Source organism: Mastomys coucha, unplaced genomic scaffold, assembly GCF_008632895.1.
Source record: "Mastomys coucha isolate ucsf_1 unplaced genomic scaffold, UCSF_Mcou_1 pScaffold7, whole genome shotgun sequence".
Classification (NCBI taxonomy): Eukaryota; Metazoa; Chordata; class Mammalia; order Rodentia; family Muridae; genus Mastomys; species Mastomys coucha.
The window spans coordinates 55,550,857-55,565,908 of record NW_022196913.1 but is presented as its reverse complement, the minus strand read 5'-3'; the positions used below and the strand labels follow the sequence as shown (position 1 = coordinate 55,565,908).

Below are 15,052 nucleotides of genomic sequence, written 5' to 3'. Positions count from 1 at the left end.
TTCCACTTGCTTGCCTACCAGGCTGTCCACAACTTCTCCTGGCTCCCTTTCTGCTGGAGGCGAATCATCTGTATTTAAAGGGGGGCGAGGGGGGAAATCAAGTCAATATTTAGATATATCACTATCACATTTTGCAGCAAATATAAACACTTCTAAGATATCCTGAGTTCATCATGATCTGGTCAAGTTAACACTTTCTTAAAGGGCTATTCTGTAACTATTTCAGGCACATGGTCCATGTCCCCAAACTTTCTTCTATGAGAATGCAGCACCAAAGTGGCCAAGGGCAGTCTAGAAGTTAACTGACAAGATATACTGACAAGATGTACTTTAGTAAACACTTCACATGCGTTTGCTGAACCCCATCCAGACAGATATGAGTGAATTCAATATTATAACCCAAACTCCTTGGATCACATTAAATTATAACCGCAATCACCTAAAATTAATGTTAAATGGCTTTGAAAATGACTTTCCTACAGGGCTTCCTGAGAACATGCCGCTCATCCTCAGTGCTGAGGCGTCACTGGGGCCTCAAACATCCCCTCCTTGACTTCAATGCAGCCAACCATCTTCCACACAGTTTCAGAATAAAGGAAATAAAGTTTCTATGCATTACAAGTAAGCATTAGGTAAACTCCACCCAGGGCAGGAAAATGGAAAATCAGATCCCAGAGGCTAGCCTAGGTACCAGCACCATCCCCAAGAGCCCCAGGTTGTAGTTCCCCTAGGAAAACACAGACTGGCAACAAGCCAAACAAAGTGGGACGGGGACAGAGGAGCAGACAGGCTCGTGGGTGGCCAGATCTCTCAGGCACACAAGACAGTCTCTGCTACATTGGTATAAATGGAAGTAAAGGAGTTTACCAGCATGGCGCCTTAGTGTGGCTCATAGAATACATCTATGTTAACTACCTTTACCTCCAATCACGGCAAGTCTTTCACTGAATGACAATGTGGAAACCCACTACAGTGATCCGTCGTAAAAACATACACAATATAAACTACACATGACCACACGGTCCATTCTTTTAAACTAGAAAGTGAAAAAAGAAATATGTTTCTTCTCAAAAATTCTTTTGAGGTGGCATTATCCCATTACCACACACTTGCACAGAAAACTTTCAAGTTTACCAAGAAATTGCAAATGCATGATCCCAACTGACTGACAGAAATTCTATAAAGTCCAGACCTTCTCCTGAGCTTAGCTAGCAATAGGGCTGGATTCAACCCCCAAAGGCAGGGCTGCTTCAGAACTACGAGAAGGTCAGCACTATTATAATGGGAGACAAACTTCCATACAACCGACAGGAAATCCAGAAGCTTGGAAAGGCACGAGAAGATCAAGTAGTTTGAAAAGATGTGGCATTATGTGTCAAGGACTTGCATGTCTATTTTTAGATCAACAGCACTTGTTTTGATGGACATCTCTCTATATGCTGCACAATGCTTTTAAAGAACACCATTTTGAATATAAATCGTAGCGTATATAAACAATTTCCTTTGTGAACATGAACAAAAACTTCATAAAAAAACGAAGCAATCATTCCAGGCCAGACATGTTGATCAGTAACTCCTCTTAACTGGCTTCCTCATAGAAAGAACTTTTAAAGGTTTTCAAAGAAAAATAGAAATGACTGTCACACTGCTAATAGTGTGTGCCTGCTAGCCGCAAGTAGAGTCCAAGGGTCTAAATAGACGGTCCTTTTAGAACAGGTTTAGTTTGATGTGCCACAATTCCAGCACTCAGGAGGCTGGGCTAGGGAATTCTGAGCTTGAGGTCTTGATAAAATAGCAAGGGACTCTTTTAAAACAAAACAAATCAAATACTAATTATTGAACGAATAGGCTTATCCAAAAATCACATAAGAAAACAATTCCATTTATAGTAACGTTAAAAAACTCTTAGGGGCAAGAGTTGAGGAGGACACAACATCTGTCCCAACACCGGGAGTAACTGGGACCAACGGGACCAGGCACACAGGAACTCTGCCAGGCCAGTGGCTCGGGTTCCTTCGGTCTTTCTGGGCTGGTGCCCTGAGCAGACCTCGGGTGCAGGCTCCACAGCCAGTCCCACAACAGGGCTGGTGCCCTGAGCAGACCTTGAGTGCAGGCTCCACAGCCAGTCCCACAACACCCAGAGGAAGCTGCTGCACTCCCAGGTGCTCTAACTAGCCCAGGATCAAAGGACTCTGAGGAGTTCTGACACAACCAGGATCACAGGAAGGACAGGCTCCAGTCAGATTTAGCAAGGGCTGCTAGCAGTACAGATAACCAGAAGGTGTGTGTGTGAGGGGGTGGGGGGAGCGTAAAAAAAAAAAAAAAAAAAAAAAAAAAAAAAAAAAAAAAACACAAACCAAGGTTACTTGGCATCATCAGAACCCAATGCTTCCACCATAGCAAGTCCTAGACACACCATCACACCAAGATTCAGATATAAAATCACTTCTCATGATGATGATACAGGACTTTAAGAAAGACATAAATAGCACCCTCAAAGAAATACAGGAGAACACAGATAAACAGCTAGAAGCCCTTCAAGAGGAAACACAAAAATCCCTTAAAGAGCTACAGGAAAACACAATCAAACAGGTGAAGGAAATGAGCAAAAACATCCAGAATCTAAAAATGGAAATAGAAACAATAAAGAAATCAGAAAGAGAGACAACCCTGGAGATACAAAACCTAGGAAAGAAATCAGAAGTCATAGATGCAAGCATCACCAACAGAATACAAGAGATAGAAGAGAGAATCTCAGGGGGAGAAGACACCATAGGAAACACTGACACAACAGTCAAAGAAAATGCAAAAAGCAGGGCTGGAGAGATGGCTCAGGGGTTAAGAGCACTGACTGCTCTTCCAGAGGTCAATTCCCAGCAACCACATGGTGGCTCACACCATCTGTAATGAGATCTGTAATGAGATCTGATGCCTCTTCTGATGTGTCTGAAGACAGAGACAGTGTACTCACATACGTGAAATAAAATAAATAAATTAAAAAAAAAAAAACAAAAAAACTCCTAACCCAAAACATCCAGGACACAATGAGAAGACCAAACCTAAGAATAATAGGTACAGAAGAGAGTGAAGACTCCCAATGTAATGAATATCTTCAACAAAATTATAGAAGAAAACTTCCCTAACCTAAAGAGATGCCCATGAACATACAAGAAGCCTACAGAACTCCAAATAGACTGGACCAGAAAAGAAATTCCTCCTGTCACATAATAATAAAAACACCAAATGCAATAACAAAGAAAGAATTTTAAAAGCAGTAAGGGAAAAAGGTCAAGTAACATATAAAGGCAGGCCCATCAGAATTACCCCAGACTTCTCACCAGAGACTATGAAAACTAAAAGATCCTGGGCAGATGTCATACAGACCCTACAAGAACACAAATGCCAGCCCAGGCTACTATACCCAGCAAAATTCTCAATTACCATACATGGAGAAAACAAGATATTCCACGATAAAACCAAATTTACATAATATCTTTCCACAAATTCAACCCTACAAAGGATAATAGATGAAAAACATCAACATAAGGAGCAAAACTACACCCTAGAAGAAGCAAGAAAGTAATCTTTCAACAAATCCACACAAATCTAATTCCACCTCTTACAACAAAAACAACAGTAAGTGACAATTACCTTTTCTTAATATCTTAATATAAAAATTAATATTACCAACATATCCTAAGCGATTGAAATCCAAAAATATGAAGAATTAGAAATTTGTTGATTGTTATCCAATGGTCTCTCTAATTTGGTAATTGGAGAAATAGGTCCAATATTGTACAATCTATATATGCTTTCAGCTTGTTTGTGACAGCGTCTTGCTGTGTATAACATAAGGGTCTTGAAATCTTCTTTCTCCTACCTCAGCCTCTCTATTAGTAGTATTGTTTATTTCATGTTTTTACACTATACTATGGTTTTCAGAACAGCTTATATATTTCAAAAGTATTTATATACCCAAGGGAGACAGACAATTAACTTGAGAGGTGGCTTGTAGGAAAGAGAACAACAAAGAGTGAGACTGAATGCTTTGCTTGACGTTTGTAGCTTTTGTATCAAGTTTGAAGAAGAGGACTTTATAAGTTACTCTTTCTCTGAGATGAATGCCTTTCCAAATTATCACAGCTAATGAACCAGATTCTTACCCTCACCTAATGTCTGTGCCACCCTCCAAGCAGAACCATTCTTCACTGAAACAGTAGGTGAATGACTTTATGGATAGACCATCTTACTACACACATCATTTCTTAAATGAATGTAACCTGTTCTCTGTGGCCTGAGTATAAAGTCACTCACTCAAGTCAAATAGTTCTGACCAAAGCAGGAAGTCTGTATCCAAAAATCGTGCCTACAATTCATTCATTCCTTGGTGCAGCAGAACTGTCAACTCTCAGCTTAGCTACGATGGAGGTGAAATCCTTTGGTGAGGTAAGGGTCACTGAAGTACAGCCTTATTACAATGAAATCCAATGTCTAAAAATTGTTCTTATTTTGGGCTTGAACCACAGTAAGAGCCAAGATTTTAAACTCTACTAAATAAAAAACAAACAAACAAACAAAAAGACTTTATATATTTATGTTCATTTAAGAAAATACTAGTAGTGATGTATTACTTTGAAATATACAGTTAATATGTTTGGAGTTATTTAAATTTTATATTGAGAAAAACGTATGTATTTTCAGTATTTCTGTAGACAAGCATCTACATAAGACTGTTAAAATGATTGTTTTATATCAAACAACTTTTATAATACTTTTTTATTGTTATAATATTTTATAAATTTTAAGGAATATGACAAAAAAGATATTGTAAGTATTAAAGGGGGGGTCCTCTGGGAGGAGTTGGGATACAAAAGGGAAACAAGAATGTAATTTAATTCTATTTACTTAAAATATGTTTTTAAACATTAACAAATTCAGATAAATTGAAATCATGTAACTTTTCTCATCATAATGCAATAAAAGTAAAAAAAAAAAAAAAATTCTTAAGGGCAAAAGAAAGGAATGTTTAAGCCGGGCGGTGGTGGTGCACGCCTTTAATCCCAGCACTTAGGAGGCAGAGGCAGGCGTATTTCTGAGTTCGAGGCCTGGTCTACAGAGTGAGTTCTAGGACAACCAGGGCTACACAGAGAAACCCTGTCTCAAAAATACAAAAAAAAAAAGAGAGAGAGAGAAAGGAATGTTTAGACTCTAAAAATTATAAAACATTGCTAAAAAATGTCACAGATCCCAAGGCTTTAAAAAGCATCCTCAGTCACAGACTAGAAGACTTGCTAATACTTATTTTGTTTTTTTAATTTTTGTTTTTATAATTTTTTAAAAAAGACTTATTTATTTCATTTAAGTGAGTACATTGTAGCTGTCTTCAGATACCAGAAGAGGGCATTGGATCCTATTACAGATGGTTGTGATCCACCATGTGGTTGCTGGGAATGGAACTCAGGACCTCTGGAAGAGCAGTCGTACCCTTATGGGTGAGCCATCTCTCCAGCCCCTGCTAATACTCATTAATAAAGAGGGCAGCACATTCTGCAGACAGACAGCCATGACCAACACTGTCAGAATCCCAATAGATTTCTTTATGGAAACTAGTAAATCGATTTCAAAATTCATATGTGATTGCAAGAAACCCAGACTAAACATCCAAGGCATGGGATGAACAAAGGCAGAAGTCTCACATTTCTGATTTCAATATTTACTACAAAACAATGTAATGCAGTGTGGGAGCTGAAAGGAGAGATATAGAAATAGGTGAACAGAACTGGGAATCCAGACATTCACATCTCCACAGCCGATGATTTTCAACAAGATGTCAACGCCATTCTATGGAGGAGAGAATAGTCTTTTCAATACATAATGCCCAGTCACATGGGGATCTACACGGAAAAGAATAAGTTGACCTCTCATACCCTGACTCCACACTATACCACGTTAATTAAAAACCATATGACATTAATTTAAAAACACATGAAACTATGAACTATTTAAAAGAAAACAAAAGGCCTTAAGTTATGATCTTAGATTTGGCAATCCTGAAAACAGCAAAGCAAAGTAACAAAAGCCAGAAGAACTGGACCTGAGAGTTAACAACTTAGGCATCCACAGCCATCAAGGTGAGAAAAGACACTGGGCAGTGGTGGTGCACGCCTTTAATCCCAGCACTTGGGAGGCAGAGGCAGGCAGATTTCTGAGTTCGAGGCCAGTCTGGTCTACAGAGTGAGTTCCAGGACAGCCAGGGATACATAGAGAAACCCTGGGGGGGGGGGGTGCGGGGAAAGACAGGTGAAATGGCAGTGCACACCTGCAATCCCAGCATGGGGACAGGTTCACAGTGCAGGAAGATGGAGACTTTGAGGCCAGTATAGATCATATAGTTACCTGCAGGCCAGCCTAAGCAAGAATCTGTTGTGATGCACCTTCATCAAGTGAAAAGACAGACCACAGAAGGAGAACATCAGTAAATCTGATTTCTAATAAAAGACATGTATTTAGAATACTGATTCTAAAGCATTCATTTCACCAAAGATACACAAATGTTCACTAAGTACACAAAAAAATTCCTGTGACATCACTGGTCACCAGGGAAACACAAAGTAAACCACAACAGGAAACTCCTTCATCCTCAGTAGAGTAACTATTAGAATGACAACGAGCACGTGCTGGTGAGGATGGGGACAGCAGAGCCTCACCTACAGCTGAAGGCAAAGTACAGAGGTACAGTTGAACAACGCAACCTGGAGATGCCACCAAGACCTAGGAATTCCACTTCAAAGTACATACTAAGGAAAACCGCGCACACACACCCACAGAGGATCTCAAATACAGTGGTTATAAAACACCAATATTCATAGTAACCAAAATACAGGAACAACCCAAATATGAATCAACAGCTAGACAAATGAAATATGATATAATCCTAGAGCATGTTCCAACATGGGGGAGCCCTGAAGGCATGCTAAACAAAAACAAAAACAAAAACAAACAAACAAAAAAAGAGTCAGAAAAGACCACACAAGACCCATTCACATGCAAGTCCACAGCAGTAAAATTACTGGCTGCTTAGGACTGTGAGTAAAGGACAGGGAGGTCAGAAATAAAAACGCTGGGCATGGTGGAGGCAGGGGAATGAGTACTGGCTGCTTAGGACTGTGAGTAAAGGACAGGGAGATCAGAAATAAAAAAGCTGGGCATGGTGGAGGCAGGGGAATGAGGAATTCAAAGTCATCTTCAACTAAGTAGAAAGGTCAAGATCATCCTAAACTACCACTGCAAAATGGGGTGAGAAGCAGCATGGCCGCTCTGATGCAGCAGTGCTCAGAAGCTAACTGCCTGGACAAGCACACATGGCTGTGAATAGACTAAAATGCACCGGGTTGACTTTACAGTACAAAACAAACAAACCCAAAACACAAACCAAACCAATCCAACAGCAAAATGAAACTGCTCTATGTTTGAAGCAAAACCTGCATAGACACAGGGTATAGCCCTGTTAATCCAGGCACTCTAGAGCCCGAGGCAGGAGGATTAGGTTTAAGGGCAGTTTAGGTTATAAGTAAGTTCCAGACAACCTTGGCTATGTGGCTGTCTCAAAGAACAAAGCCCGAGCTTCCTAAGACCACGTCACCACTCCACTTCTCCACTCTTCTCTAAGTCAGCTGCGATTCAAAAGTTCTCTTCAGTTCATCTTTGTTTTTGTTTTGCTAGGAATGTAACACAGGGCCTCATGGGTGTTTGGTAAGCCCCTCTAGCACTGAGATTTACCTCAAGGCTCCAATCAACTGTTTTCTGAAACCAGTATTCTTGCAAATTCAACATTCAGAGATTAAATTATCAATGCCAATGACCTGCTTCAAAATAAATCAGCTGGGGGAAAGGGACTAGACTTACAATGAGAACAGCTACTAAAAAACAACAGATTTACTTTATTCCCTACATGGCCACATACTTTTCATTAGTAAAAAAAAAAAAAAATTACACTGAAATGTTTCTTAAAATTACCTTCTAAGTGATCATTTTATCATCTAAGATTCACAAGGAAAAATTTTTACAATGTACACACACACACACACAAACCCCAAACACCCCAAAACACATCTGCAAACATGTTACTCCAATACTTTAGTTAAAATATAAATTCCTTTCAAATCACCAATGTGTGAGACTTACTGGAATCGGGCATGATGCGGAGGTCGCCTTCTTTGTAGTCATCTAGGAGCTGGTACATGTACAAGACAGGGTCTTTCTCATAGGTGATGTAAAACCATGTGTTCATGACAGGTGCCCGAGCCAAGACCATTCCCCTCCACTCATCTTTAGAGCCATCCTCTGTTTCAAACATGTGCTCCACTGCTTTGCCAATCATTGTGTCCGCTAAGTGTGCATCGCTGATCCGAGATGTTGCTGGAATTAAAAGAGCAAGATACTTTAGCAAGTTTTTCCTAAAGGAGACCAAGCTTTGCCCAGGCAATGTATTAGTGAACAAGTGGCCAAAGGATCTCAGATGAGCACCTATCTACCAAACCAAAACCAGGGTCTAGCACAGATGTGGATTAAACAGGAAGAAATCTGCCCCAAGGTGGGTTACAAAGTTTTGCTACTTTCTGGATCCAAACCACAGGTTGTGAGTGGTTTTGTTATTGGTTAGTTAGCAGTTACTTTAGCTATAAGTTAGCATGAGACTCACTGGTAGGCAAGGAGAGCAGAGTCCTCATACACAGCACACACACTGCCTCTTCCTAGTATCATGTGAAGTCCTGTGAGCTCTCCATGTGCCCTCCCAACCTCATATACATAATACAAAGAATTAATCTAACATGCATTTGTTATTGTTTTTAAAGAAACAGAAGTTCGCTTCTCATCACTGCTCTGGGAACAGTTATTCTTATGCCTATAATGTATTCTCTATAGCAACTAGAGTGATCACTATGGTCCCTAAAGAAAACTGTCATTTAAAATGTCCCCACTCTTCAGCCCCTTAGTCTCTCCTCAACTTGAAAGTAGGCTCAGTCTACCCAGACAAAGTTCTTTCTATCTTCAGGGGACAAACTATTTCCATAGCAAGGTCCCTAGAACTCTCCAGGACAACTAGGGACAGAGGCACCACCATGTGCTGATCTGTTCTTAGTCACCAGTCCCATTGCCTAACACTACTTTGTTTTATGGAGCTGTTGACTTGAGTAGTGTTTCTGGCTATCCACATGAAGCAGGGCCATCTCTGTTCCTAGTACTTAGAGCAGTTCCAGGATGCCTGTGTGGTACCATGAGACAACCCAGGGACAGCCCTAGGTCTACTCTGTCATTTCCACAAAAAGCAGAATTACTGGCCTTTTTATGTGTTGCTTTTAATATGGGACAGGTTACGAGGGGCATCTTTCTAGTCCTCACAGTCTAGACAACTGTCTTTTACACTACTCAGTTCTCCTTCCCTGTCAATCACACAGTTCCTCTATTAAAGTCAAAAGGAAAAGAACTTATGATTTTCTTGGCAAGTACAATGTACAATGTTACTCAATGCACTTAAGACATACAACTTGTTCATGGTGTTACATATGCAACAACAATCAAAAACAGCAAGAAATCTACCCTGCAGAACACTTAAAACATACATGGAAGTGCAAGCATGCACACCTCCCCCCACGGCTTCTTCAAACCAGAAATCATTAAAAATTTAGTAAAAGTAAAATAATTTCACATTCGTGAAATCTTTATGTCTAGTTAGAAGTGTTTAAGATAGTACTTGTGCGTGTGTGTGTGTGTGTGTGTGTGTGTGTGTACACGTAAAGGCCAGAGAAGGGCTTCAGATCCCTTGGAGCTGCTGTGATAGGTATTTGCTAGATGCCTGTCCTGTTCAGCGGGTGCCAAGCTGGCTATGGTCCTGTTGAATGCTCAGGAAATATTAAGTGCTAAGCCATCTCTCTGGCTCTCTTAATGTGTAGTTTTTTTTAAAAACAACTTCATTCAAACTATCATGTTTTCAGGTATATGAGAACCAGTCCACAATGATATGATCTTGAAAAAAAAAATTCAGTTTTATTCCCAGATAATTCTAGCTATTAATTTGATACTAAAAATTATACAAATACTAGCTCCTTAAACAATTGCAACATAGTCTAAAACAGTTACCACTAAACTCCTCAAACTGTTACAACCATCAGTCTTAAGAATATACAAAAAAACCACAACTCCTCAATGATGACCACCATAGCAAAATTCTTCTGATTAAAAAATAGAATTTGAAGGAAAACTTATGCAAAGATGATATACAGATGGCTAACAAGTATGCAGGTACACTCCACCTTGTTAACTAACATATCCTTACACCTACAGATGGCTACTATCAAAACAGAAAACACAAAGTAATGCCAGCAGAGATGGAGAGCTGAAACCCTATGCACTGCTGGTTGGGCTGTAAGACGTCAACAACCTAGGAAACATTGTGGCAATTCCATTGAAAAAATATAAATTAGAAGATCCCCATGATCAAGCAAAAGCACTTCTGGGCAGGTGGTTTTGTTCTTCACCCAGAAGAACAGGAAGGTTTCAGAGAAGCCAGATAGTACATTCACAACAGCTTCCAACATGGAAGGGCTCATAGATAAACAAAATGGAGTACTATTGTATACACTAGAGTATATGACTTTCAGTATTGAAAGGGAAGGCACTCCTGCCACGTGCTACTCTGTGACTGAGCCCTGAGTGCACGGCACCAGACAAAATCAGTCAGTCAGAGAAACCCAATTCTCTATGACACCATTACAGGGTGTGTATACGGAGTAGCCAAATCCCTAAAGACAAGAATGGTGAGCACTAGGGGCTGGAAGGGGAGAAATGGGAGAAGCAGCTTAACAATTATAGCCCTTCATACCTGCAAGATGAAGAGGCTCTAGAGATGCTGTACACTTTAACATGCTAGTGGTAAACACTACACAGGTACAAACAGTTCTAAGTAATAGATTGTGCACTGCACTTGCTGTTTCACACTGGCCATCTTGCCCTCTGAGTGAATCTATCTTGATCGTGTCTGGTTCTTGCGCGTGTGAGAGAGGAGAGAGAGAGAGAGAGAGAGATCGAGAGAGAGAGAGAGAGAGAGAGAGAGAGAGAGAGAGAGAGAGAGAGAGAGAGAGAGAGAGAGAGAGAGAGAGAGAGAGAGAGAGAGAGAGAGAGAGATCGAGATCTGAATTATGCAGACCTTTGCAACAGACAGGAAACTCACACTGTGCAACTAAACTAATGAGAGTGGGGGGGGGACAAATTCTTAATGTTAGATGTTAGGAAAGTAGCAGGTTTGGGCACATCACACACTCTTCAGCTAGCCCTTTCCCCATCTCTACCATCACTATACAGTTCACTGTACACAACTAGTAAGCTAGAAGACTGTCCCCTCAAAAGCAAGTAACTTTCTAGATTCTCCTCTCACAGTGAGGATTAAAGTTAAAGATTTTTAAGTCTCGCCAAGTATAGTTGTTGTTCCTACCTATAATCCTAGCCCTCCAGAGCCTAAGGCAGGAAGACGGCAATGAGCTCAAGGCAAGCTACGAGAGCACTCAACTACTTACTAACTGCATCAGATAAACAGAACCTTGAACCAACATTTGGATTTCTCTCTTCAAATTGCTTTAGTTTACAACCATAATCCACGCCATCTAACAAACACCAGACAAGAGAAAACTATAAAGATCACATGCTGCCCTTGATGATACGCAGCCAGGTATGCTCACATGGTCTCATTCTGTCCTATGAAGAGGCAAGTGAGAAGTCTTGCCCTGGGAAGCAGACACAGACTGAAATCCTGGGTCAGAAGATTCATCTTAACACCTCTTACTCACCACTTAACACAACTGAAGCAAAGTAGTTAAGGTGGTTACAGCTTTCTAAGGGGCCAAGACCACATTTAACATCTGTGCTTCCAGTGGGAGGCCTGACCTCTGATTATGCACTCAAGAGCTGTCACACTAGGAAGAGTTGGTGCCAGTTGTGTGGCACACGCCCATCATCCCAGCTAGTCAGTCAGGAAGCTGAAACAGGAGGAGACTTGAGATCCTGAGATGGAGACCATCCTAGATCTCAAGTGAGTTATAGATCTGCCCCAGATGGGGCTATAACCACTATTACATCTTGTCTCAAAAAAAGTTGAAAACATAAATATAAAACTTTGTGGCCGGGAGGTGGTGGCGCACACCTTTAATCCCAGCACTTGGGAGGCAGAGGCAGGTGGATTTCTGAGTTCAAGGCCAGCCTGGTCTACAGAGTGAGTTCCAGGACAGCCAAGGCTACACAGAGAAACCCTGTCTCAAAAACCAAAACCAAAACCAAAACCAAAACCAAACAAACAAAACAAAAACCAAACATTTGTGAAAACGGAATTACTCTTTATTGGCCTGAGAAGACTTTCTACTTCTGTGGGGCTTAGTTTTCAAAAGTCACAAAGCCTTAATGACAATTCTGAAAGAAAATAAATCAGTATTTTAAGTAGAAGTTAACAGCAGTAAAATGTTCTAAAAACGTAAAGTTTTAAGTAACATTACTTGTGTATATCCTACTTAAAACTGCCATCAATAATCAGTAGTTTTAGACGTTATGCCTTAAGGGACATATTATAAAGCAAAACTGAGACGACATGATATAACATCAAAGCTTTCCACTTTCAAAACTTTCCAAAGAATGGACAGCGCTTACACACCTGGATGCTTCTGCTCAAGTTCCAAGTACAATTACCATTCGTGACAGGCAATGAGTGAAACAAGCCGAGACTGACTGAGCCGTGAAGTCAACACACCATACCAGTGAGCTGATGCTAATCCAATCCCTGACAACACTGAACAGCTGGAAGACTGGAAACCTCTAGGTCAAAGACATATCTTTATACACTTCACTAGGTCTTGAAACTGCTCTGGGTTGGTTCTATGTTTGTAAGTGATGTTTATCAGAGGTGCTTGAAATCTGATACAAGTTAAAACACTGATAATGAGAATCAAAAAGCACCCAATTATCACTTTTAAAATGTTTTTAAAATAACTTTAAAACTTACCGACTCTATCTGGGAGGACTTCCAGTGCAGAAACTCTTTCATCCTTATTAAGTTCTAGTCCATAAACACAGTCAAATCCATCGTACTTTATAAGATACAGGGAAGGATTCACAGGCACCTGGTCCAGGACAGTCCCCTTCCACTGGGTGACAGGGCCGTTGCCCTCTCTCCACCCATGCTGGATCCTGCAGCCTACGATGTTCCGCCGGGGCTGGGACACAGGCTTGCTTGGTCCCACACTGGTCCGATGTTTTCTGTATTCACACATACAATGTATTATTCTCACGAGAATGCATATCAATATAGCCAGCTGCTTGCATGTTCTTCATTATACATGATCCTAAGGAACAGACAAACCCCTTCTTCTGGTGAGCCAGGACTGCTAGTTTGAGGCCAGCCCAGGCTGCATAGCAAAATACACTTCTAAGTAATGGGCTAAAGAAATGCCTCAGTAGGTAACAACATTTACTGATCCTGCATATGACCCAATTTCTGTTTCCAGTATCCATATGGTATTTTATAACTGCCCCTTTCAGGTCTCCTTAGACATCAGGCACACATGTAGTATACATACATGTATGATAGAAGCACTCACAAGCACATTAAAAACAGTATTTCACTCCTCCTTATGCCCTGGTAACCTTAAAATTGACTGTAAATGAGTTGCACTGTGTGTGCATGCACTATACTTCATCCAGAAGCACAAATTCCTCACATACTCAAATGTCTCACAAGCATATTTTAATAGTTTATGACAAAATACTAACATATGAAAGATATTGCAGTAACAAATGATGGTGTTTCTGTATTACTAGTGGTTGAAGTTTTACATGAAATGCTAATACTCTGGCTATTTGTGTGTGTGCAGGCATGCACATACAAGAATGTGTGTCCATGCAGAGGTCAGGGGTGCTATCAGGTTGTCTTCCCCTACTGCTCTCCACCTTATCTTTTAAAGCAGGGTCTCTCAATGAATCTGAAACTTGCCATTTAGGCTAGACTGGCTGGCAGTGAGTTCCCAGGATCCACCCATCTCTGCCACACCCCCAAACAACTGAAGTTAGAAACAAATGGCCCATCTGAGGACCCAAACTCAGGTCCTCATGCTTATTCAGAAAGCATGTTAGCCTGCTCAGTCATCTCCCTAGGCCCCTACCCAGGCTTCTGATATTGGGGGGTGTGAGGGGGAGGGCTGCAGGGAGCACACTTCATTTCACTTTGAAATAGAAGGGCAAAGGAGAAGACTTGGCTGGGACATAACCCAGGCCAAACCAACTTGACAGACACTGCTATGTGCCCAGAGTAAAACAGGGCTGGAGAGGTTTCCTTCCCATTTTACAAATATGGACGACAATCACAATTAATTTCCTTAAAAAAAAATATAGTTAAGATAGCTAAAGATATATAAAAGAAATGTATTGTTTGCATGTAGTTTGCCTTGCCAGAGGTTCTGGAAACAATGGTCTCTTGAAAACATGAGGAAGGACTTCAGAGCCAGTAAGCTTGGAGAAAGAGGGAGGGAGGGAGGAGCCTAGGCACTATGGGACTGGGAAAAGGAGTGGGGAAAGTGCAGCTCCTAGAATCCTGACACCTTCACACCTCCTCCCCCATCCCTGCCCTCAAAACCTCTTAGAAAAGCAGCAGCACACCGTCCTCCTAGGGAGAGCCATGTCCCCAGGCCACCCCACTGGAGTATAAAACTCTAACTAAGGTGGGTGTGAATAAAGCCAGGAAATAAGTAAGGTCCAGAGGCAGATCCAGAAAAACAAACAAACAAAGCAGTAGACACGGATGGCTAAGGAAGAGCCCTGTTTGAAATAAGCCAGCAAGGAGCTAAGCTGAGGAAGCTTGGGAAGTCTGAGGTAAAGGTGGCAACTGCTTATCTCCTCCCCTCCCTTCTAGCCCTGGAGTCCTGCTGGACAATATGCAAAAGTATCTTAAAGAGGAAAGAAACAGTGGGGTTTCTTTTCTTTTCTTTTCTTTTCTTTTTTTTTTTTTTTTTTTTTT

The 15,052-nt window shown here is 40.9% G+C and overlaps 1 protein-coding gene across 1 annotated transcript in view; it reads right to left on the bottom strand.

Annotated features, from left to right (window-relative positions):
• The window catches only part of Spin1 (spindlin 1), a 37,874-nt gene that overhangs the window by 11,346 nt on the left and 11,476 nt on the right, over positions 1-15,052 (bottom strand). The window contains exons 3-5 of the mRNA XM_031358095.1: positions 13,046-13,299; positions 8,185-8,418; positions 7-68 (exon numbers count right to left, since the gene is read on the bottom strand). Coding sequence (XP_031213955.1) covers positions 7-68; positions 8,185-8,418; positions 13,046-13,299 — 550 coding nt within the window. The remainder of the gene's footprint in view (positions 1-6; positions 69-8,184; positions 8,419-13,045; positions 13,300-15,052) is intronic.